Below are 26153 nucleotides of genomic sequence, written 5' to 3'. Positions count from 1 at the left end.
CATCCATAAAGGTCGAGTAAACCAATACTTTCATGGTAGTCGGCCGAGTCAAATATTGGCCAACAAACTACGCAATAGTGATCTTGTAGGAAATATTACTACTGTTACATCAGAAAATGGTGAGCTGCTTACAGATCCAAAATTAATCAATACAAGATTTGCAAAATTTTATAATGATTTATATACTACAGAAGGCGAGCGTCCCTCTGAAGAGATTGAATCCTTTTTAAGTGGCCTTAACCTCTCTGTTTTGTCACCAGTTGAATCAAGTTTAATGGGTGCTCCTATATCATTGCAAGAACTCAAAACATCTCTGGAAACTATGAATAAAGGCAAGTCTCCAGGGTGGGATGGCATTCCCCCAGAATTGTATTTGCGGTTCTGGGACGTCTTAGGCCCGCTACTACTTGAGATGATTAATATATCCATATCTAAAGGCTCCTTAGGGAGAGACGTGAATATGTCCCTAATCTCTCTTTTATTAAAAAAAGGTAAAGATCCAAACCAGTGTTCTAATTGGCGCCCTATTTCTTTAATTAATACAGATGCCAAACTATTTTCTAAAGTATTATCTTGCCGTCTTGAAAAGTTTTTACCTAAACTGATTCACCCAGATCAAAGTGGTTTTGTTAAAAAAAGGCTTTCGTCTGATAATTTGCGACGTCTCCTTCACATTGTCAACTCCGCCTCTCAAGCTAAAGTGTCGTCAGCTGTTCTCTCTGTTGACGCAGAGAAGGCCTTTGACCGTCTGGAGTGGACCTATCTTTGGGCTGTACTGAAACATATGGGACTAGGTCAAAATTTTATAAATATGGTAAAAATTATATTTTCTAATCCATCAGCCAGTGTCATAACCGGAGATATTAGTTCTCCTCCTTTCAAAATCACTCGTGGAAGTAGGCAAGGGGATCCGATCTCAGCAAGCTTGTTTATTTTATCCCTTGAACCTTTAGCCCAAGCTATACGGCAATCAGAAAACATTAAGCCAATCTCTGTAAATTCTACTGATCATCATATTTCGCTTTATGCGGATGACATCTTGTTATATATGGAGAATGTATCTCAGTCTCTCTCAAGCCTCCTGAAAATCTTTGAAAAATTCAGTTCAATTTCAAGTTATAAAATAAACTGGACCAAATCAGCACTAATGTACCTAAGAACCACTCCTAACTCTGTGCTTGACCATGAGATCCCGGTTGTAACACAATTTAAATATCTTGGTATTGATATATTTCCTTCAATTGAAAAAATTTTGTCCGTAAACTACAATAGAACCATTAGGTCAATCATAAATGATCTCAATCGATGGTGTAATATACCTGTCTCCCTTTCCGGAAGAGTCTCTATTATCAAAATGAACATATTACCTCGAGTAAACTTCTGTAGTTCCATGATTCCTATTGCCCCACCTGTTGCTCATTGGGAAAATTTACATAGAGCAGTCTCAACATTTATATGGCGAGGCAAGCGAGCTCGGGTTAAACTTACTACCTTACAAAATGAGCGGCAATCTGGTGGTTTAACTGTGCCAAATTTTAAGTTATATTTTCAAGCGTTATCATTTCGTCCTCTGTTGAGTTGGTTTAATTTAAATTCTGAGGCCCCCTGGCTTAATATTGAAAAACATATTGTGGCGCCGATTCGTTTACAAGACATTGTCTTTACAGATATTTCACTAAAGCAATGTAAATTACGTTATGGTCCGATAATAGCACATGCCATATCTTTATGGCGCTAATATGAAAAGTTACTTAATTGGGATACTAAGTGGCATGAACAGACTCCCTTATTTCATAACCCGTTTTTGCTTAGCGGAGGCCGCAGTTTTGTAGCTCAATCATGGTCCAACTGTGGCATTCATGTACTTGGCGATGTTATGGAGGACAATGGTCTAAGAACATTCTCAGATCTGAAAGAGTCATATAACTTACCTGGCACCTAATTTTTTTTATATTTACAGCTCCGCTCGGCTATGCGAGCCTATGGAGTTCCATGGACCAAACCAACTACTCACCCGTTAATTACTTTCTCTAAAAAAACTGCAGGTCTCTCCAAAGGACAAGTCTCTATAATTTATAAAGATCTATCACAAAGATGTACTTCGTTAATACCTGTTATCCAATCGTGGAGCACAGAATTGGGATTAGAACACCATCACTCTATCAATTGGACCAGAGTTTGGGGAAATGTTACTATGGCATCACGAAACCCAAATCATCAGCAGATTCATTTCAATTTTGTCCATAAAACATATTTAACCCTCCAGAAAGCGTATAGAATGAGACGTGCTATGTCACCAAACTGTACACTTTGTTCTCTAAATACTACTGGTACTTTTACACATATGATGTGGGAATGCCCCACAGTTAAAAGTTTCTGGGAACAGATAACTAATTATCTATCTAAAGTATTACAAAAACATATTCCCTGTTGTCCCAAATTACTTCTCCTTAATGATGATGATTCTTTAGCTTTAAGTATTGTTCAGAGACGATTTTGGCTGGCAGGAAGTACTGCTGCAAAAAAAAATTTGGCGCTGCGATGGCAAGCTCCACACTCTCTGCCCTTTAATCACTGGAAACAGTTATTAGCTGATGTTGTAACAATGGAGCTTTCTACAGCTAGATTAAATGGGGCAAGATATCAAACAATAGATAGCTGGAACCATATTCTCTATCAAGTTAGGACCTTCAATATATAGCTAGCAGGACATAACTAATTATATCTGTATAATTCCTTTTAGTTTTTTTTATTTTCTTGGTCTTTGTTGAAATTTTTGTTCAATAAATTTTCTTCTCAGGCCTATGACGGGGTGGGTTGGGGGGGGGGGTTACTATTATTATTATTATTATTATTATTATTATTATTATTATTATTATTATTATTATTATTATTATTATTATTATTATTATTATTATTATTATTATTATTATTATTATTATTATTATTATTATTATTATTATTATTATTATTATTTTTTATTTATTTTTTGTCAACGGTGGTTGGTGCAGGGGTTAGGGGGTAGGAGTTATTTATTTTAAATGAGGCAAGGGGCAAGCCAATGCATGTAATTGGCAAATAATTTAAATGTATGTTTTTATGTGCATTATATGTGCATTGTATGTGCATTATATATCCTGCCTTTTCTTCCAAAAAATGAAATAAAAATATATAAAAAAAAAAAAGATAACTAAGATAATAATGACATATGGAAGTCATTGTAGACTAAGATCATAATGAAGACTTAGGGCTAAATCCACAAAGAATGGATTGCACGGAGCAAGTTGCACCCTTACTTACAATGCATTATGAATTGAAAATGGGGGACCCTGATGTAAACAAGACGAAAGTCTTTCTCTTGTCTGCATCCCCTTAACAATTGTGTGTATTGAGCCGTACTGTATTGTACCCATTCTGCAATCTGTTAATAAAACTTTCATTCAATCAATCAATCTGCACGGTGATTGATTGAATGAAAATTTTATTAACAGATTGCAGAATGGGTACAATACAACTTTGATCGACAATACAAACTAAGATCATAATGACATAATGAAGTCAGAGTAGACTAAGACCATAATGACATAATGAAGTCATAGTAGACTAAGATCATAAGGAAGTCTTAGTGCACTAAGATCATAATGACATAAAGAAGTATTAGTCAATGTAGCAGCCTTGGCTGCATAATATTCCAGTATCATGCAGGTAAAACCACACCTGCCACGCAGTCTCACAGCCTCCTCGAACTTCTTCTCATCCATGGCCTTCTGCACCTCTTGTGTCTGAGAAACATACATAGATTAACGACTAAACCCAATCCAAGCAAACACTAAACAAAATCGAACACAACTATGTTTTCAATGTAACTATTTTGACATTCATATGACAAGATATAGAAGCACTCGATGTGTAGCGTAATCACAAAAAGCCTAGTGCTATAATAAGCCTAGTGCTAGAATAAGATAACGCTAGGCCCTCTTGTCAAGAGCAGTAATCTCTCTTGTCCTGGGCAGGCGGCCAACGCCTTCTGTACTGAACGGTACATGACCTGTAGAGTCTGCATACATGTTCACATACACACACAAGCGAGCATGCACACACACACACACACACACACACACACACACACACACACACACACACACACACACACACACACACACACACACACACACACACACACACACACACACACACACACACACACACACACACACACACACACACACACACACGTTTGTTTATGTGAAATATGGGGACATTACATAGACTTACATGCATTCTGTAACTAACCCTAACCTTATCCCTAACCATAACCTAACCATAACCATAACCTAACCCTAACCTAATCATAACCGTAACCATAACCATAACCTAACCCTAAACATAACCTAATCATAACCATAACCTAATTTGTGTTATGGGGACACCTACATGTGTCCCCATACACACACACACACACACACACACACACACACACACACACACACACACACACACTCCTCTCTTTAAAACACAAAAAAACATATAAAACACATCTACTGCGCTCTCTAACAAACTCTCTCTCTCTCTCTCTCTCTCTCTCTCTCTCTCTCTCTCTCTCTCTCTCTCTCTCTCTCTCTCTCTCTCTCTCTCTCTCTCTCTCTCTCACACACTCACCATCTGAACACACTCCATGAGAGGCAGGCGTACGGCCTGGTTGCCCACCAGAGACACCACGCAGGCCGGGGTGCTGGGAGAGGCCTCCAGCAGGGCCAGCACCGCCTCCACGCCCATACGGCTGGCCTGCGGGAGCGCCAAGGTCACACAGGTCGTTGTTGTTATGAGCCACTAGAGGGGTGTGGTGGTGTGGTGTCTTTATGAGCCACTAGAGGGGTGTGGTGGTGTGGTGTCTTTATGAGCCACTAGAGGTGTGTGGTGGTGTCTTTATGAGCCACTAGAGGGGTGTGGTGGTGTGGTGTCTTTATGAGCCACTAGAAGTGTGTGGTGGTATCTTTATGAGCCACTAGAGGGGTGTGGTGGTGTGGTGTCTTTATGAGCCAGTAGAAGTGTGTGGTGGTGTCTTTATGAGCCACTAGAGGGGTGTGGTGGTGTGGTGTCTTTATGAGCCACTAGAGGTGTGTGGTGGTGTGGTGTCTTTATGAGCCACTAGAGGTGTGTGGTGGTGTCTTTATGAGCCACTAGAAGTGTGTGGTGGTGTCTTTATGACCCACTAGAAGTGTGTGGTGGTGTCTTTATGACCCACTAGAAGTGTGTGGTGGTGTGGTGTCTTTATGAGCCACTAGAAGTGTGTGGTGGTGTGGTGTCTTTATGAGCCACTAGAGGTGTGTGGTGGTGTCTTTATTAGCCACTAAAAGTGTGTGGTGGTGTCTTTATGACCCACTAGAAGTGGGTGGTGGTGTCTTTATGACCCACTAGAGGTGTGTGGTGGTGTCTTTATGACCCACTAGAAGTGTGTGGTGGTGTCTTTATTAGCCACTAAAAGTGTGTGGTGGTGTCTTTATGAGCCACTAGAGGTGTGTGGTGGTGTCTTTATGACCCACTAGAAGTGGGTGGTGGTGTCTTTATGACCCACTAGAAGTGGGTGGTGGTGTCTTTATGACCCACTAGAAGTGTGTGGTGGTGTCTGTATCTGTAGAGACCCTTTCCTGTATTTTATTATGTTGCTGTGTTTGTTTGGGTTGTTTCTAGGCACCAACCTTTGGGCAGTGGGTGTGACGACTGTGACGTTAATGCGTTTCGACTTCCGCAATTGTGTGGTCCTTGATTTGTGTGTGCTCATAAACGTTCTCTTTTTCCACCCAAATGGTTTGCTAAAATACATTTGTAACAATTCTTATGTCTTATTCTTATGTCTGCAATTTATGCATTGTTTTTATTCCGTCAACTGTGTGCTGATTTTATGTTTATACGAATTGCTGTCGGGCACTCTGGACTGCGGTCCATGTGTGAAAAGTGCTATATAGATATTAATATGTATTATTATTGTTGTGAAGGGCCAGATTAAACCGAATATATATATTTATTATATATATATATTTAATTGTATTTGTATATTCTCTAATATTCCTTGATATCCCTTGTATATTCCTTGTACAATATGCATTGAATATCCATTCTAGCCTACTGAACATCCCATAATAGTCTCCATTCTACTATTGGTCGAGACCTTGGTGCCAGGCTGCCATACCCCCCAGACCCAGTTCAAACGTACCGCTCAACATGTACGAACAAGTCCTAGTTCCGCGTAGGAATCTGGCTACTGCACCACTAACGGTACTATTTGTTCATAGTGCGTATATATACTGCGCTACTAAAGTAGGACTTCCTTTTTAGTCCAGTTTCTTACCCTCCAATAGAGTGACAGACGTAAAGCCTCCCCGCGACGCCACGTGTGGGAGTAAGGCCAAGTTCGGCCTACCAGCGGTATTGAGACATCGTGTATATTAATATTTGAATAGTCATATTTGGCACTATATCGTCGAGTTGGACGTAGTCTATTAAGCTAATAATAGTCTATTCATATGTAGTGCTTCGTGCGGTGAGAATACTATCGTAGTCAGTACCCCATCGTTTCGGGCAGAGAACTGGCTGCTTATCCAGGGTGGCCGACCCCATGTGAGGCTGCACCCGAGGAGCCCCAGAGCCGACGAGCGAGTGGACCTGCATACCGGATTATTCTACCGACGACAGCCCGCCTTCCCAGGCACGGATTATGCTTTGTATACAGTGATTATTCTATGGATAAAGACCAACACTGCCGTGTGTTGGAAACCCCCCCCCCGGAGAGGACGACAGGTGAGGAGACGCTCTACACGACGAGGTCGCTTCACGTCTCTCCATCGTGGACCGGAGGAAGCCGGCCCACAGAGAGTCCAACTGCTTTCATCTGTGGATCGAGGATCGCTGAGGCACCGAGCCGCACAACCGTGGGTTCTCCCAGGATACCCTCGGCCAGACGGATACAGCCAGACTCTACCCCCCCCCCCTTCTCCAGTTGTCTTACAAGCGACCGGAATTCCCCCCTAGTGTATCCAGTTCTATAATCATTAAAGTATCATTGCTATTATTCCTTAAATATTCCAGGTTGTATATTTACCGCCTGCGCCTTCAGAGATTGGACATTCTCTATTGATATACCGACGAATACTCTTGCCATAAAAGTGCATACTAATTCCCATTCATAAATGTGATTGATTTGATTAAGTGCTTGCTCTACACACCATCGCTGTGTAGAAATAAAGACCTATTTCTAATTCGTACATTTGTGTTGGATCCGTTTCATCTACGTGACAGTGTTCATCATAATATATTTATGCCGAGTACTGGGTGGCCGAATATTAAGTACAAAGGTAGTGGTAGTAAGTATCATATCTAACAATACAGTCAGGGAATTGTACCCCTCAGTTACAATTGGTCCTTCGAGCCGGAGGGTAATTAGTGTAATATTAATATAGTGTTATTAATATTGAAATGGCCTATGATGAACACTCCACGAAACGATCCTCCTAACCAACGCCCGCAGCGCGAACGACGGCTCCCTCAGTACTTAGAGGCTTACGCTGTCAGTCAACAACCTAGTCTTCTACTAACAGTAAACGCGGTAAAACTAGAAAGTAAAAGTATGTCTAACCCCAACGCCCAGACTACCCCGACCATAGAGGCCCCTACGGGTTCTAATGTAACTGACCAAGTTCACGGTGGGGACCAGTGGGAACCAGACATGACTTCACACCCCGCCAGTACTGAAGAAGTAGTCCCCGATGAGTCCCGGGAGGAATACAACGCTACCGAGAGAGAACTCGGCACGGAAGAAGACGGGGAGAGCACCGTGGAGATAGAGCTCCAAGGCTCCGCAAGGAGTACCCCGAGGGAAGGCTCCCCTATACAACCGCCTTCTCCCAGCGAGGCAGAGAGGACCCTACAGCAGGCCTTCCTCATCAGCCTGAACGCCGCTGCTGAACGCGACCGACTGCAGATCCAGCAGCGGAGCGAAGAAGAGCATATACGTCTAGAAATAAGACGCATTCAGAGGGAAGAGAATGTGGCCCGAGACCGAGCAGACAGCCAGCGAGCAGCTGCTGGTGCTCTACGGGACGCAGAGCGCGACAGACAGCAAGCGCAACTAATAGAACAGCTGATCAGACGGACAACACCCTCTCCCTCCGCCAGAGGCTCCAGGAACTCGTCTAGACACACCTCCAGGGCGGCATCCCCTAGCCGAGTAAACAACCCTGAACTTGACCAACAGACGAGGTCTATACCCCCCACAGACCACCTCCCCCCACCGGTCCAAGCGAGACCTAGCAACCGGGAAGGAGCAGCATATCCTGTGGAGAGGCTAAACCAGAGACTACAAGCACTGGATGACCTAACTGAAGACGAAGAGGAAGAGGAGGAGAACCACGCCCGACGACAGCACAGTACTCTACCGGACCAGGAGGTCCGGTACAGCCCAGGCTATACTCCCGCGGAGCTGCGCTACAGACCCCCGACTCTATACCCGGGTGAGCACGACGCACGACCCGCACCGAGGAACAGCACCTGGACAAGCGGGCCATGGTACACTGCCGGTACCAGCCCATACCAAGGAGCGGGAGGAGACTCGCCTAGGAGGCCTCTCCCCCAACGCTCGCCGATGTATCCACAGTCAGCGTCATACATTGGCCCGCCTATGGTACCCGACTTCACCCAAGAGAACCGGGCCCAGTATACAGAACTCCGCATGTGTCTGGAGACCATGTTGGTGGATGTATTGGATGAACGCCATAAATACGCCATCCTACTGAAGCACTTAAAGGTACCCCGCGCACATAATATAGCGCTCGCCTACGCGACTTCCACCACCCCATACACAGCAGCGCTGGTAGCATTGGACCAGAGGTATGGGCGCATATGGGATTACGTGATCCAGGAGATCCGACACATCGACCGCTTACCCCCAGCAATAGACAATCGAGCACTGGACGACCTGTCCATCAGAGTGCAGTCCCTGGTAGGGATGTTGGGAGCGCAGAGAGAGAAGGGGAGGCATGAACTTTACGCCAACTCAAATGTGGAAAGGATCTTGGAGAAGCTGCCGCCCGCTCGACAGGAGCGTTTTAGGCGGCAGAGAGACCACCGAGACCCGAATGGCCCCGAACCGAACCTCCTCGATCTAGCAGACTTCCTGGCGAGAGAAGTCAGCAGCCTACGGCTAGATACATTCGGACGGAGCACCCCTGGCTCCAGAGAAGGAACCAGACGACTAAATGATGGAAGAAGATCGGTGACTGTGATGCACCAATCGGAGTCAGTACCGAGCAGCAGGAGCCACAGCACCCCCTCCAGAACGGAGAAGTGGAAGATAGTGTGCCCCTACTGTGAGAAAGAACACTGGCTAGCGCAATGTGACTCCTTCCCCAAGCTGAACGCGGAGGAAGCAAGTCAATGGATAAAGTCCAACAAGCGCTGTTTTCGCTGTGCGCGCTCACACATGGCAGCCGAATGCCGCTTAAAGAAAAGGTGCACCAAGTGCGATGGAGCCCATCTGGACATACTTCACGACAGTAACAGACGGCGCCCTTCACCCGCACCATCCAGCAGCAAAGCGAGCGTCATGTACATCGATCCCGCCAGCAGCAGTGGAGCCCGAGTACTCCTAAAAGTAGTGCGTGTGACACTAAGCTACCAGAATAAAGTCCTGGACACTTACGCCGTCCTCGATGACGGGTCAGAGAAGACCCTTCTGCTCGCCTCCGCTGCGGCCCAGCTAGGGCTGCGGGGAAGCGAAACCCAAATGACAATTCGGACAATAAGACGAGATTTGAAGACGATAAAGGGCGAGAATGTCTCATTCTCTATCGCAGCAAGCGGCCAGCCTGAGCGACGGTACCAGATTACAGACGCTTTCACCAGCCAAGAAATAGGACTGTCGCGGTACACATACCCCGTCGCCAAGCTGATGGAGAAATATGCACATCTGCGCAAGTTACCGATCCCGCTCATAGACAATGCTATGCCGACCCTGTTGATAGGCTCCGACCATGCAGACCTCATTGTCCCGATAGACCGGGTTCATACCGGACCCCGAGGCTGTCCTGCTGCAGTCGAGACCCGTTTGGGATGGACTCTCCAAGGCCCGCTCGCCAAATCTCTCAACCGAAGTACAGCCACTAGATGTCTCCACTCCCGAGTCACAGAGGGAGAAACCGCACTCCTGCAACACGTAGAGCGGTTATGGACCTTGGAACAAATGCCCTTTAAGAACGGAAAGAAAGACATTCGCTCTAAAGATGACATTTACGCCATTCACCTCCTCGAGACAGGGACCAAGAGAGTCCCGGTCAACGGCGTGTTGAGATACGCCACGCCACTCCTGCGGCGAGAAGGAATGCCTACTTTCCACGCCAAGACAGACGCCACAGAACGGTACCTGCTGAACACGGAGCGGCGCTTAGCCAAGAACCCCGCCCAAGAGAGTGTATACCGCGCTGAGATTGAGAAGCTCATCACAGCGGGACACGTCACAAAGATGGACATTAAAGAGGCTGACCAGACCACTGAATCGTGGTACGTGCCTCACCACAAGGTCCATCACAACGGTAAAGACCGCATAGTATTTAACTGCAGCTACCAGATCGGATCCCAAAATCTGAATAAAGAGTTACTGCCCGGTCCCACACTCGGCCCCTCCCTACTCGGCGTTCTACTCCACTTCCGCCAGGAAAAGGTGGCCATCAGCGGGGACATTAAAGGAATGTTCCTGCAGGTGAGATTAGTAGAGGAGGACAAGCCCCTGTTACGGTTCCTATGGAGAGAGAAGCCAGGAGATGAGCACCCAGCCATCTACCAATGGGAAGTCCTTCCCTTCGGAACGACGTGCAGCCCCTGCTGTGCTACATTTGCACTACAGAAACATGTAGCAGAGGACCCAGCAGCGGACGAAGAGGTCCGACACAGCGTAAAGAACAGCTTCTACGTAGACAACTGTCTACAAAGCCTTTCAACCCAGGAAGAAGCCGAGGCTCTCCTGATTAAACTCTGCGCCTCATTGATCAAAGGCGGCTTTGATCTCAGGCAGTGGGCCAGCAGCGATCCGCAAGTACTGCGCAGCCTCTCCTCCGAGGACAAGGCAGCCAGCAGCGAGACCTGGATGGCTACAATCCCGGGAGAAGCCCAGGAGATGACCCTGGGATTGGTGTGGCGATTCAAAACAGATTCGCTTCACTACAGACACAAGCCCCTGACTACGGAGCAGGGAAGGCCGGCGGCGGCGCCGACCACCAGACGGAGTGTGTACACAACACTCGCCCGACAATATGACCCGCTAGGATGTATTCTACCGTACACCACCAGGGCAAAAATGATTGTACGAGCATTGTGGGACAAGGACCAGGGCTGGGACGACCCCATTCCCGCACACCTTGCATCCACCTGGAGAGAGTGGGAGATGGAGCTCCACTCACTCCCCGGCGTTAATATGCGCCGAAGCTACTTCCCACCCACGGTGAGGCCAGAGACATGTAAAATGGACTTACACGTCTTCAGTGACGCCTCAGAGGTCGCATACGGATCAGTAGCCTACTTGCGGGCCCAAGAAGAGGGGGGAGAGATCTACACAGCATTTGTCCTCGCCCGCTCGAGAATAGCCCCACGCAAGCAACAATCTATCCCACGCCTAGAGCTCTGCGCAGCCCTAGCCGGAGCGCACCTAGCCACGCTCATCCAACGTGAGCTCACCATACCGGTGTCTAGAACAATCCTGTGGTCAGATTCCACGACAGTACTCGCCTGGATCAAATCGGACTCATGCAAGTACAAAGTCTTCGTGGGAGTCAGAGTCACCGAGATTCAAGACTTAACCGAAGAGTTAACCGGAGAAACAGAGTGGCGCTACGTTGATACAAAACAGAACCCAGCTGACGTCATCACCCGGGGAATGCCCCTAGATGACCTCACCCGTCGCAATGTCTACAGTGACGGCCCAGCATTCCTAAAGCTCCCGGAAGGAGAGTGGCCCACACCTATCCCGAGGGAAGCCAGTCAGGAGGAGGCTGAGAATAAGAAGCCTGTGTTCTGTGGATTGAGCACTGTTATCTCCGCAGACCCCAACATAGATGATTGCACTACCATAGAGAGTGCACAACAAAGGACATTCCTGCGGCACCACCCGTAGTGTAAGTCCCCCGCTGAAATGTCAGCAGCTAACTACGAGGAAGCAGAATTGCTTCTACTGCAGCGAGCCCAGAGAGACTCGTTCCCCGATGAATTGGCCTGTCTACAGGGAGGAAAGCCCGTCCCATCCGACAGCAGATTAATTCATCTGGCCCCCGAGAGCGACGCTCATACCCTCATCAGAGTGGGTGGTCGCCTACGCAGAGCCCCCAATCTACCGGATGACATTAAATACCCGATCGTATTGGACAGCCGACACAAGGTCACAGAGCTGATTATAAAGAAATACGATGAGGATGTACATCACGCAGGAGCAGAAAGAGTCTTCGCGGAGATCAGACGTCGTTACTGGATCCTACAAGGAAGAGAGGCGGTACGACGCTTCCAGCGAACATGTCTAGACTGCCGCAAGTGGCGCGCGCAGCCCAGCATACCAAGGATGGCTGACCTTCCTCCATGTCGCCTCCGAATCGGTGACAAGCCATTCCACTCAACGGGTATGGACTGCTTTGGCCCGCTGCACATAAAGAAAGGAAGAGGAACCGAGAAGCGGTGGGGTATTGTATTCAAATGCATGACCACCAGAGCGATACACATCGAGCTTCTCCCGACCATGAGCACAGACTCATTCCTTATGGCCTTCCGTAGATTCACATCACGGAAAGGAAGACCGTCTACACTATTGTCCGATCATGGGACAAACTTCAAAGGCGGCGAAAGAGAGCTGAGAGAGAGCTTCCAAGCTATGGGCCCAGAACTTAAGACCCACCTCGCTCCAGCACAGATTGACTTCCAATTCAACCCCCCAAACGCACCCCACTTCGGTGGTACTTGGGAACGGGAAGTGCGTTCCATAAAGACAGCCCTGTACGCAGTACTTGGGGCCCAGACTGTGGCGGAAGAAGTCCTAATGACAGTCCTCACGGAGATTGAGGGAGTATTGAACTCTAAGCCCCTCGGCTACGTCTCCAGCGATGTGGCGGATATCGACCCAGTTACCCCCAACACACTCCTGATGGGGCGGCTAGATCCCGCGTTACCCCAGACAATGTACCGGCCTGAAGAAGCGAATGGCCGACGAATGTGGAGGTACAGCCAAGTATTAGCCAACAAGTTTTGGAGCAGTTTCCTACTGCACTACCTACCGTCTCTACAGACCCGCCAGAAGTGGGTAAAGGAGAGAGACAATTTGACAGAAGGAACGGTCGTCATGATTATTGATCAATCACTGCCCAGAGCTATGTGGCCGGCCGGCCGCGTAAGCAAAGTGATCACCGGTGCCGACGGCAAGGTCCGAGCAGCTGAAGTGCTTGTCCAGGGTCGCACTTACACCCGTCCCGTGGCGAGGCTCATAGAACTGCCCCGACTCCCAGACACAATCGATGATGACCATGACCCTATAACCCTATGACTTTGTGAAGTTGACTGACCCCTACAGCAAACCCTTATGTGTAAATAGACAACGCGATTAATCTGTCTCTGCTTAACTGATTAGGTCTGGGACCAATCAGGGGGTGGCTGTTGTGAAGGGCCAGATTAAACCGAATATATATATATTTATTATATATATATATTTAATTGTATTTGTATATTCTCTAATATTCCTTGATATCCCTTGTATATTCCTTGTACAATATGCATTGAATATCCATTCTAGCCTACTGAACATCCCATAATAGTCTCCATTCTACTATTGGTCGAGACCTTGGTGCCAGGCTGCCATACCCCCCAGACCCAGTTCAAACGTACCGCTCAACATGTACGAACAAGTCCTAGTTCCGCGTAGGAATCTGGCTACCGCACCACTAACGGTACTATTTGTTCATAGTGCGTATATATACTGCGCTACTAAAGTAGGACTTCCTTTTTAGTCCAGTTTCTTACCCTCCAATAGAGTGACAGACGTAAAGCCTCCCCGCGACGCCACGTGTGGGAGTAAGGCCAAGTTCGGCCTACCAGCGGTATTGAGACATCGTGTATATTAATATTTGAATAGTCATATTTGGCACTATATCGTCGAGTTGGACGTAGTCTATTAAGCTAATAATAGTCTATTCATATGTAGTGCTTCGTGCGGTGAGAATACTATCGTAGTCAGTACCCCATCGTTTCGGGCAGAGAACTGGCTGCTTATCCAGGGTGGCCGACCCCATGTGAGGCTGCACCCGAGGAGCCCCAGAGCCGACGAGCGAGTGGACCTGCATACCGGATTATTCTACCGACGACAGCCCGCCTTCCCAGGCACGGATTATGCTTTGTATACAGTGATTATTCTATGGATAAAGACCAACACTGCCGTGTGTTGGAAACCCCCCCCCCGGAGAGGACGACAGGTGAGGAGACGCTCTACACGACGAGGTCGCTTCACGTCTCTCCATCGTGGACCGGAGGAAGCCGGCCCACAGAGAGTCCAACTGCTTTCATCTGTGGATCGAGGATCGCTGAGGCACCGAGCCGCACAACCGTGGGTTCTCCCAGGATACCCTCGGCCAGACGGATACAGCCAGACTCTACCCCCCCCCCCCTTCTCCAGTTGTCTTACAAGCGACCGGAATTCCCCCCTAGTGTATCCAGTTCTATAATCATTAAAGTATCATTGCTATTATTCCTTAAATATTCCAGGTTGTATATTTACCGCCTGCACCTTCAGAGATTGGACATTCTCTATTGATATACCGACGAATACTCTTGCCATAAAAGTGCATACTAATTCCCATTCATAAATGTGATTGATTTGATTAAGTGCTTGCTCTACACACCATCGCTGTGTAGAAATAAAGACCTATTTCTAATTCGTACATTTGTGTTGGATCCGTTTCATCTACGTGACAGTGTTCATCATAATATATTTATGCCGAGTACTGGGTGGCCGAATATTAAGTACAAAGGTAGTGGTAGTAAGTATCATATCTAACAATACAGTCAGGGAATTGTACCCCTCAGTTACAATTATTATTATTATTATTATTATTATTATTATTATTATTATTATTATTATTATTATTATTATTATTATTATTATTATTATTATTATTATTATTATTATTATTATTATTATTATTATTATTATTATTATATTGTAAAACAAAATATGCATTGACTTGTTTGTAAATTCACGATGACATTGAAAATGAGGGTGACCTCAATTGTCCTTTTCGAGCATAAATAAAGATTTGAATTATAAGTCAAGGTCCTGACCATTTTGTTGGAATAGTGAGCGATAGTGAGACTCACCAAGATCCGGTCGAAGGCGGAGGGGGTTCCGCCTCGCTGCACGTGGCCCAGGATGGTGACCCGGGTGTCCAGAGCCAGACACTTCACCACCAGCTGGAGAGGGAGGGCATGTTGGCAGATAACAAGCTCACACGTCAGCTGACACTTCACACACATATGGTACGATGACAATAGGTTATTGTCATAGATATAAATTAACCCGTTCACTGCCGCACTACCAAACGGTTAACCCTTTCACTGCGACAATACACAGAAGGTTAACCCTTTCACTGCCACACGACAGAAGGTTAACCGTCGCCGTCGGTTGTGTGATAGTAAAGGGTTAACCTTCTGTCGTGTGGCAGTGAAAGGAGTTTTCTCATCAACAGCTTTTGTTTCTATTCACATTTCCACCCAAATAGACCGTTTTCTATTGTTGTTCTATGGTCAACATGCTGAATACATTTGCTACCTCATATAACCTTCATTACTTTTCAACGTCGTCTTCGCTCCTGCAATGTTTATATCCTCTAAGTTTCACTTTCGGTTTGTTTTTGATTGACAGGTTAGTTAGTTGGCTTGTTAGATCTTGAGGAAGATCATTTAAACCAATCGATTTGAAGCACAAGGGCATGTTTTCACGCCTCCAGTGCACTCTTTTTCTATTCTACGTCACCCCCCATGCTACTGGTGTGTTGGAAGAAATTCTCGTACTGTGCGCTATAGCACCTATTTCATCAACTAGTGGTCAAAAACCACATTGGATGCCTTTAACCATAATGTAATATCATAATTAGTATCCTAACATACTGTGCGTAAAATAGCTCGTAATAATCTATATCAAAACAGAAACTAGCTAGCTGTCCATAGCACCACAAGAGCATCATACTGTAGGACTGCACTATGTTCAAGTACTATATCGAAACAATATCAAAACAAAGGTTCCATGAAATACACATATGACACCAATGGGGGGGGGGGGACAAAGACAAGCAATACAATGACAGGAGGGGAAGCACATGCAAAACATTTCCTAACAGCAACATTCTTATAAACAACGGGCCATCTTCAACCTCTCCAGTGCATTTCCAGACAACATACGTTACTACAAACCGTATGGAGCACTTATCCAAAGACAGGAGTTCACACACAGTGTTTCACAGAGAATTACCACAAGTGATAATAGTAAAACACAATAAAAAACTAAAAGTAGTTAATAAGGGAAAACTATTTAATAAAAGGCAGGCAAATTGAAAAACATCACATAAAAGCAAATCTGTAAAAATATTAAAGTGATTTAAAAGATTATACTGAGCTAGCTAGCCTAAGTTAGCCTAACTGTGGTGTTGAAAAGTAGGACAAGGTGTATGTTAGGGCTGTCACATTATTTTCTAATTTCTAATTTAATTTCGAATTTACATAAAAACACGAGATTCGAACTTGAAGGGAGAAATTCGAATTAGATACTTTTTTTTGTATATATATAATTTTTTTTAATAATATTATTATTATAAAAGAAAAAGGTGAGGTCATATGAGACTGTGCTGAAAAGAATGATACCAAACATACCATGGTAAAGAAAAGTAGCCAAAACTTTGAAAATAGCTTAGACTTTCTTTAGGGTTAGGTTTTTTTTATTAAAACATTTTTTTACACTGAAATTCGAATTCGAACTTGTCTACAATTCTGCAACAAATTTCTAATTCGATTTTTTGTTAAAGTGACAGCCCTAGTGTATGTTGTCCCAAGCTACACCCATGAAGGAATGTTGAAAATGCCACATTGTCTGTTGAGTGTTGGTGTCAAAACAGTTACGACTACGGAGGCGTCGTGTTCTTCCGCGTGCCAGACACTTACCGGAAGGTTCTCATGGATGCTAACAGCGAGCGAGGGTGAGACATGCAGAGGGTCACGTGACGTGTACAGGGAAGTGGAGGGAGCACGGGGAATTGTGGAAAAACTACTCAAAATGGTGAAAGGTTGATGGTGTCAATAAGGAGTTTGAGGATTTTAGTATAGTAAGTAAAAATTTTTAAATGGGAGTGGAAGGGACACAAACGTGAAGGGTGTTGTTACTGTTAACGGTGGGGCAACGACTAGTCACGAAAACGACAACACAAAGGAGCAGCGGCCGTTCCGTGGGTCGACCCGCTAGCTCTGGAGTACTTACGTCCTTGATATAATCAGTGGTAATGGACTTGTTGTGAGAATCTATGGCGCCCTCGGCCACTATAATAATATTCAGCCTTTTCTTATCAGCGCGGTTCTAGAGGGACATAAGCAAAGCAGAGACATTTTTGATATGCGACAGAAAACGGTTTGCATTGCCAAAAGGTGGTCATTGGTAATGGGGGGGATGACTGCATGTTATGAGAATCTGGCAACATTTTCCCTTAAAGGGAGACTTTGACATTTTGAGTCTGGAGCGTTCTTTTTGGAGTTTGTTCTTAGGACTAAACCCAATGGGAAATGCCACCTGCAGTATAACCATTGTATTGAATGGTAACACCGCTAACACACTGGTTTTCAGGTAGATTAACCTCCAAAATAAAGAAACGCTTTCTCTCACTCCACGTAATAATAAAATACAAGGACACGGTCAAATTCTCTACTCACTTGTTTGCTTTAATTTCTCGGGCACACGGCCATTCCATTACCAACGAGACCATCTTCCTGGCTCCCCTCTGTCGCAGGTAAGCCTGCACAGTACTCACTTCCTTGATACAGTTAGAGGTAATGGCGTTTCCTTGTCTGTCCATGGCTCCTTCCGCGGCTATGATAATGCTCAGTCTGCAGCCCCGGGAGCGGTTCTGGGCAACGACACACACACTGGCCACATCGATCCAGTCCACTGCTTTTACTCAACAGCACTGACTTACACCAGTTTCAGTTTGGAGTCATAGACGAACATGACGGAGATATGATCCCTTCTTCTCTGTTAGAGAGATCTAGATAAGAGATATGATCCATTCTTCTCTGTTAGAGAGATCTAGATAAGAAATATGATCCATTCTTCTCTGTTAGAGAGATCTAGATAAGAGATATGATTCATGCTTCTATGTGTCAAAAACGCTAGTCAGTTTGCTTTGATTTCTGACATGTTACACATTAATATCGGACAGGTTGTGTGTGCACTGTGTGTACATGACTGTGTGTGCAGTATGTGATGTTTGTATATGTGCAGTATGTGATACTTGTATACGTGCAGTATGAAATGTTTGTGTGTGTGCAGTATGTAATATTTGTGTGTGTGTGCAGTATGTGATATTTGTATATGTGCAGTATGTGATATTTGTGTGTGTGCATTTTGTGATATTTGTATATGTACAGTGTGTGATATTTGTGTGTGCAGTAGCAGGGAACTACTGTACGCCCATTTTCACAATTCAAACATGTTATTCGTGTGGTCTAAGACAAGAATATTAGTGAACAACTCTCTCCCAAATTCTAAAACTAACATCATGAGTTGGGAGAGATGGTAAAGATGAGACAGGAGTATATGGGTTCATTTTCAGCTTCAGAAAACAAAGCTCATTTAACAAATCTGGGTCTACACAATCTGTGAACAGAGCAGCTCCAGACTTTATACCTGAATACATCACAGGTTTGAGTCTTTCTTCTCTGGTTTCTAGCTTTATGAGAGAGCAGCTCATGTTCACAAATATTGATTGAACTTTCTTTTTCATATAAATAACATACTGGAATTCTTGATTTGTATAGTGGTCCCCTTATAGAATAAATTAATAATTCATTACATTGATATAGCGCTTTTCTCAGACTCAAAGCGCTCCCCACAATGTAGGGTGGAAATTGCCTCCTTCATCACCACTGTTTAGCACCCAAACTTGGCAGGCTCAATGACTACCATACACTGGCACCAGGCACACATCACACTACACAATGGCTGAACGGCTCAGGAGACAGGGATTGATGTCAGCCAATTAAGGGGAAGGGATGATTAGGTGGCCTCGATGTCAGAGACCTGATTGGGAATTTGGCCAAGAATGTCGGGGGAACCCCCTACTCTTTGCCATAGATGCCCTGGGTTCTTTAACGACAAATTCAGTCAGGACCTCGGTTTAGCGTCTCATCCGAAGGACGGGACTCGCAGCTGTACGGTGTCCCTATCACCATAACAGGGGCATTGTTACTGACAAGTCCAGAGGACAGAGTGCCCCCTGCTGGACAACAACACAACTTTCAACAACGGCCTTGACCGGGGCTCGAACCGCTGATCTTCCGATCATGAGTCCGGAGCTCTACTCATGTAGCCACGCTGCCGGATAAAGCCTTTCTAGTGTGTGTTCCTGTACCTCAGACAGTTTCTGGCACATCTGTTCCTCCCAGCCATCCTCTGGAGGCATCTCAGGTATGAAGACCCAGTCCGCACCGCACGCCAGAGCGCTCACCAGGGCCAGGTAGCTGGGCGAACACATACAACAGAGTACCGCACAAATTAACGTCGGGGTAAAGTGAAAATGAATGTGTTCTGAGTTTGTCACACCACAGAGCAACGTGGCGATAACCACATTAAAAAGCAAAAGGAGGGCGGCTAAGTGGCGCAGTGGGCAAGGCGCTCGCCACTAACGCAGGAGATGCTGGGTTCGAGCCTCGGCGTTGCTTCCGGCTTGGCTGGTCGTTCATACTAATACAATTTGGCAGTATTAGGGGGTGGGAAAGCCGGTGGGTGGGGATCGGACGTTGTGGACAGCGACTCCTACAGGTCGGTTGGTGCGCCTGCGCAGCAGAATCAGCAAGTATCGGGGGCAGCGTGAGCCTCCCACGTGTTACTCCTCGCCACTGAGAGACCGCGCTGTGCAGGTGAAAAGATGCGACGGCTGCCTCCTCGTGTACCGGAGGGGACACGTGATGCAAGGCTTCGTCCACATTACAGCCGGCCAGTGGGAGGCATGGTCTAGCAACGTTCGAGACAGGGGAGGGGAGAATTGGATAATACGAAATTGGGATGGGAGAAAAAATAGAAAATGGGGAGAAAAAAGTACATAAAAAAAAAAAAGGTAAAGGAAAATGTTCGTACCCACAGTGTCGACCCATGACCTCCAGGACGAATGTCCTCTGGTGGCTGAAAGACACAGAGCAGCAACAAAAAGGAATCAGCAGATAAAATACATGGAAAACCAATTAACTGGAACTGTCCTGTTCAAAAAAAAATGGCAAATGACACAAATGGCATTCATGTGTATTCAAATACCATTCTTTATTCCTGGAGAATTACAAAATATTACCCCTGACCCTTGTGGGTGTACATAAAAATTCCAACCAATGAAACACGATCACTGATTTTAAAGGACCATATATATTTTTGACATGTGAGTTCCAAGTCCTTCTTGATACAAAAGTCAAGGACCCATTCTTTTATTTATTTATTTTTTAAACTTTTTCTCCTCCTGTTTTTCTGTGTTTTTCTCCCATCCCAATTTAGTCGTTATGCCAATTCCCCCCTCCCCTTCCTGGTTGTTGCTCACATGTGCCCCCCACTGGTCGTCTAGGGAGCCCTGAAGTCTATCAGATGCTTCCTCCAAGACATAGGAGACAGCCAGCAGCCTCTTTTCACCTGACATAGCGCGGACTCTCATTGGTGAGGTGTAACGTGTGGGAGGTCACACTACCCTCACCATCTCCCTCCCTCGCTGTGCAGGCGCCCTGACCGACCTGTAGGAGTCGCTGTTTACAACGACCAGAATACCACCCCACCGGCTTCCCTCCCGCTGACTCTGCCAATTGAGCCAGTATGACGGCCGGCCAAGCCGGAGGCAACGCTGACAGCCGGATTCGATACCAGTGTCTCTCGCGTTGGTGACGAGCGCTTAGTCAGCTGCGCCACCCAGCCGCCCGACCCATTATTTTTTCATAATATTTTTACTGTTACTGAAAAAGTTATTTTCTGCTATTGGCTTAGAGTGTATCTGAAATTGTATAATCAATAATACACGTAAATAAAAAAAGATTAACATATGAACATCACTACATCTGACTAAAATGCCAATGGTGAATTTATTTTCCTGATAGTTTTAGTTTTTTCCCTTGGAAAGCCAAGCGTCAAAAGAGGAGTTCTTCCTCAGCAGCAGGGCCGCCTGGGAGAAATGCGAGGCCCTGTGCGAGATTTAAACACGAGATTTAAACAGTCAATATACAGTGTTATCGCTGCACAGTTGTGTGTGTTAGAAAGAGAGAGATAGAGAGAGAGCATGTCTGTTTGTGTGTGTGTGTTAGAGAGAGAGCATGTATATGTGTGTTAGAAAGAGAGAGAAATATATAGAGAGAGCATGTCATTTTGTGTGTTAGAGAGAGATATAGAGCATGTCTGTGTGTTAGAGAGAGAGAGAGAGAGCATGTGTGTTTGTGTGTTAGAGAGAGAGAGCATGTCTGTGTGTGTGTGTGTTAGAGAGAGAGCATGTATGAGAGAGATAAGCAAAGATGAGCCCCTAAATGATATTCAACTTTTAATGGAAGAACAAAACAGAAGGAAAAGATAACTTCACAAAGGCAACATGAATATACATAGATCCAAAAGGACAAAGATCAACACTTAAATCCAAAGAGAAGAGGGTCTATACCAGAGAAAACAAAGTAGCAAGGAGCCAATGGCCGACATCAGCTAAATAGGCTAACTGCAAATAGAGTAATAATAATAATAATAATGACTTGGATTTATATAGCGCTCTTCATGAGACCCAGAGCGCTTCACAGAGTCCATTATTCGTTCATACACAGTCATACCGGTGGTGGTAAGCTACAATTGCAGCCAGAGCTGCCCTGAGGCAGACTCACGGAAGCGTAGCCAGGTACTGACACCAGGCCACACACAGCTTTGGCCAACGCTACCCAAGCTACACAAACGACCAAGACAATTCACACACAGCACATGTCGTATCTCCAAATGTTGTGAAGTAACATATGTTTTGCCTGGAAAAAAACATTGTTATTAACAAAACATTCGGGAGGGGAAGGAAGGAAGAGTGGGGTAATGTCCAATGGACATCTTACCTGCACCAAGGAACGCAGGGCGAAAGGCCGCAACACAGGTATCCACGTTGACGAAAGGCCTCTCGCTGGCGGGACAAAAAGAAGCTATGGCCGGAGCCTTGTCATGGTGCAGGCCCGACTACATCTTCTGTCAAAGATGATGTCGTAGTCAGAGTGCCAGGGCCTGCTATTCTCACGGCTAATGTCAATGGTCGTAGCACAAGCTAACAGCTAACTCTAGGCTAACTGATAGCATCAAGCTAACGTTCCCAGCCGAGCGAAAACGAGCAGCTAACGTCGTAGCTAAACAGCTAACTGGCTAACAGTTAGCTCAACCCGGCTATCGCTAACCACTAGCTAACGCAGAAGCAAGCTATGCGGCTACCACTGAAAAACTGTACAACGTGAGAAAAGCAATACAGGCCAACACTTCAGACAGCCGCTGTGTTTTCCTCTTCTCATACGAAGAGAGAAGGGAAAAAGAAGGCAATACACGTCCCACTACAGAGTGGTGTTTACCATAGCGGTGCCGGCAACAAGTCCCTCGTGGACTATAGCCGACTTGAGCATGGAGATATTCTCATAATGAAACACCAAGCTCACCTCCCTCGCACCAGGTGCTGACACCAGGCCACACACCGTTAGCTACTACAACAGCTAGTTGGCCCGTTTGGCTCCCGAGAGAGAGAGATATCCACGGCGGGAATAGAATAGAGTGCATTAAAAACTCACCAAACGTCCAAGAGGATGGAGACAACCGCGTGGAGTTGACGAAGTTCATCTGCCGAACAACCGTCCTCTTCATCTTGGCATAACAATGCTGAACGCGCTCTCTCTAGGTTAGCTAACGCTAGTTATCCTTTAGCTAAGCTAGCTACTAGCCGACATCATCATGGCTATCCCGACATTAGCACTCAATATTATAACGTAGCTAAAGCTAACTAGCTGTCCCTGCCTTTAGCCGGGATGCGTGAATATTTTCGGCAACCAACTTGTGTTTAGCGTTTCTCTGATTGGCCACTACGCCCATGTGACCGCGGCAGCGCGAGAGAGCTGCAGCGCGGAAATAGGCTGTCTATTGCCTCGCGCTGCAGCGCGGAAATAGGCTGTCTATTGCCATTCTCTAAGACAAACTCTAACCTTAACCAGCTCCTTAACAGCGCCTAAACTTAACCCTTCTAACCTTAACCAACTCCGAAACAATGCCTAACCTTAACCTTAACCATAACCAACTCCGAAAGAATATTGCCATTCTCTAAGACAAACTCTAACCTTAACCAGCTCCTTAACAGCGCCTAAACTTAACCCTTCTAACCTTAACCAACTCCGAAATAATGCCTAACCTTAACCTTAACCAACTCCGAAACAATGCTTAAAGTTAACATGCCTAAACTTAACCGGCGAAAGAATGCACGTAAAAAAATAAATAAAAAAAAATTGAAGGGAATCGAACTTGTCACCAACGGACCGCAGGATCCACAGCAAGGCAGCGCTGCCAGTTGAGCTAGTTGTTGATGGTAAAAAAGGGGGGATTACTGCTACATAATGCTGCCGCGACGGAGCTGCCGCTCCGCTCTGCTGCTGCCGCGTCGCCGTGGCTAGCCGCAAGTTGGCCGTGGCTAGACACAAGTTGGTTGCCTTTAATATTTAGGCAGCCGGGATGGCTAGCCTGACTGAACTGTCTAACATGCAACAACTTTCATCTTCAGTCCATCTGCCGAATGACCGCCCTCTTCGTTTTGGCTGGCATAACTAAGCATAACCTCCAAAGCTGCATGTGCGAAATAGTCAAACGCAGCTGACGCACGCCGGCGTACACATGATGTAACCCCTCCCTTAGTTGAAACCAATAGTATGTGCAGAGCCCCAGAGCTCCAATAGTGAGTATGTCTGCAGAGCCGCAGAGCCAGGAACATTCTACAAACGTGTCTAATGTGAAATATATAAGCATATAAGCAAAACTAGATTTTAGGTCTGTGATGAAAAAGGGCCTCGCGGGAAGGGGGGCCTTGCAAAAAAAATAAAAAAATAAAATAATAATAATTTTTTTTTTTTTTTTTTTGTGCAAGGCCCCCCTTCCCGCGAGGCCCTGTGCGACCGCACTGCTCGCACACCCCCTGAGGCGTCCCTGCTCAGCAGATACTGTATTATATCACAATGGCAAAACCTTTCAGAAAACAAGTGACACATAAGATGTTACCATTGCATTTTAGAAATGTGGTGACTTTCTCCAGTTTATGTGATGTTTATTCATTTATTTACTTATTTATTTGGTGCATTATTACAGTATTCAGATACACTGAAAGCCAATGGCAGTGGTTAATCACCTGAAAATAACTACCAGATTTTTCAGTCACAGTAAAAAAAAAAAAAAATTCAAACCACATGTCAAAAAGACTGGAAATGTCTTTTAAAATAATCCCCTTCCTCCTTCCCACCATTTCACGTTTCTTTCAGTCAGCAAACAACGGGAGGTCAGCTAACGTCACTATCACTCTCTGTTTGGCCATTACCTAAATAGTCTATATTTGTCTCATCCTAACATGAAAGAATGTCCCTGTCTGTGTGTCAGCTGAGGCAAACAGCTTCCTGCAGCCCATATATGGGCAGCTTCCTGTAATCAACTGATTCCACTCACCTGCTCAGCAACCACACCTGCCGGCCGTTTACTCATCAGCCCTGCAGCATATCTACCCCGGTTCTTCAGTCACTCTTCGTCAGATCGTTAACTCAGCTACTTCGTAGTGACGTTTCAGGCCTCTCTTTGCAAATAATTCCTCTACAGCTTTTTGTCAGTTTTTTCTATGTTTTTTGTGCTTCGCTCATTCTGTGTTTCTTTTGCCTCAGGATCACCATTGCCTGTCTGCCTGCCTGCCTGTCTGCCTGTCTGCCTGTCTGCCTACCTGCCTGCCTGCCAGCCTTCTCTGCTACATCACCACCTCCAACCTTCCCCGTTCTTGAAATAAAATATCTTCTATATCACTATAGTGTCCGCCTGCATCTTGGGTCCCCCAGTTCTGGTCGCGTCTATACTTCCCACAAGCAAGTTGTCCTTCCGCGTTCCCGTTTTGCGCTCTGATTGGCCACGCACGTTTCTGGTCATGTGACATGTGCGCCCAATCGCATGACGAGCAGTGTCTTAGCCCATTTCCGCGTCGAACAGCCTGCAAACGACCTAACGCCTAGTTTATCACTGGTTAAGCTTAGGCGACTCTTTCGCAGTTAGTTAAGGTTAGAGTTTGGAATCAGGGCTGGCGTTCTATCGCCATGCTCTAAGACAAACTCTAACCTTAACCAACTTCGAAAGAGCGCTAAGCTTAACCATCCAAAAAACTTGCCGTCACACGATTGGGCGCACATGTCACATGACCAGAAACGTCAGTGGCCAATCAGATCGTGCAAAAGGACAACTTTCTTGCGTAAAGTATTCACGCGTCCTGGTCCTGACACATCAAACTACAGACACTCTAAATACTATTTTGTGGGGTCTTTAAGTGGGGCGGTACTAAGGCCATTATGGGGGGGGGGGGGGGGGGGGGGGGGTACTGGTTCACCTCTGTGCGGTGGTCATGATGGCGTCCACCACCTCGATGATCCGGTGCAGGGCAGAGTCCGTGCCGATGGTCATGTCCGTGCCGCAGAAGTCGTTGTCGATGGAGCCGACCATGCCCACGATGTGCAGCTCAGAGTTACTCTTGGCTGCCTCCTCGTCAACCAGGCCTGGAGGGGAGGGAGGGGTGGATGGGTGGAAGGAAGGAAGGAAGGAAGGGTGGATGATGGGTGGACAGGCAGATAGA

At 46.0% G+C, this 26153-nt stretch overlaps 1 protein-coding gene across 5 annotated transcripts in view; it reads right to left on the bottom strand.

Moving 5' to 3' along the window:
* The window catches only part of LOC311227043 (ATP-dependent 6-phosphofructokinase, platelet type-like), a 234266-nt gene that overhangs the window by 56893 nt on the left and 151220 nt on the right, over positions 1-26153 (bottom strand). For 4 of the 5 annotated variants that reach the window (XM_084312558.1, XM_084312555.1, XM_084312554.1 and 1 more), the window contains exons 5-11: positions 25911-26076; positions 20408-20452; positions 19683-19791; positions 17540-17635; positions 15391-15483; positions 4660-4785; positions 3718-3782 (exon numbers count right to left, since the gene is read on the bottom strand). In XM_084312558.1, coding sequence (XP_084168684.1) covers positions 3718-3782; positions 4660-4785; positions 15391-15483; positions 17540-17635; positions 19683-19791; positions 20408-20452; positions 25911-26076 — 700 coding nt within the window. Of the gene's footprint in view, positions 1-3717; positions 3783-4659; positions 4786-15390; positions 15484-17539; positions 17636-18083; positions 18180-19682; positions 19792-20407; positions 20453-25910; positions 26077-26153 lie in introns of all 5 variants that reach the window. The other variant, XM_084312556.1, reaches the window with a different exon arrangement.

This window comes from Notolepis coatsorum, assembly GCF_963971535.1.
Source record: "Notolepis coatsorum genome assembly, chromosome: 4".
NCBI lineage: Eukaryota > Metazoa > Chordata > Actinopteri > Aulopiformes > Paralepididae > Notolepis > Notolepis coatsorum.
This window is presented reverse-complemented; position numbering and strand designations above follow the sequence as displayed.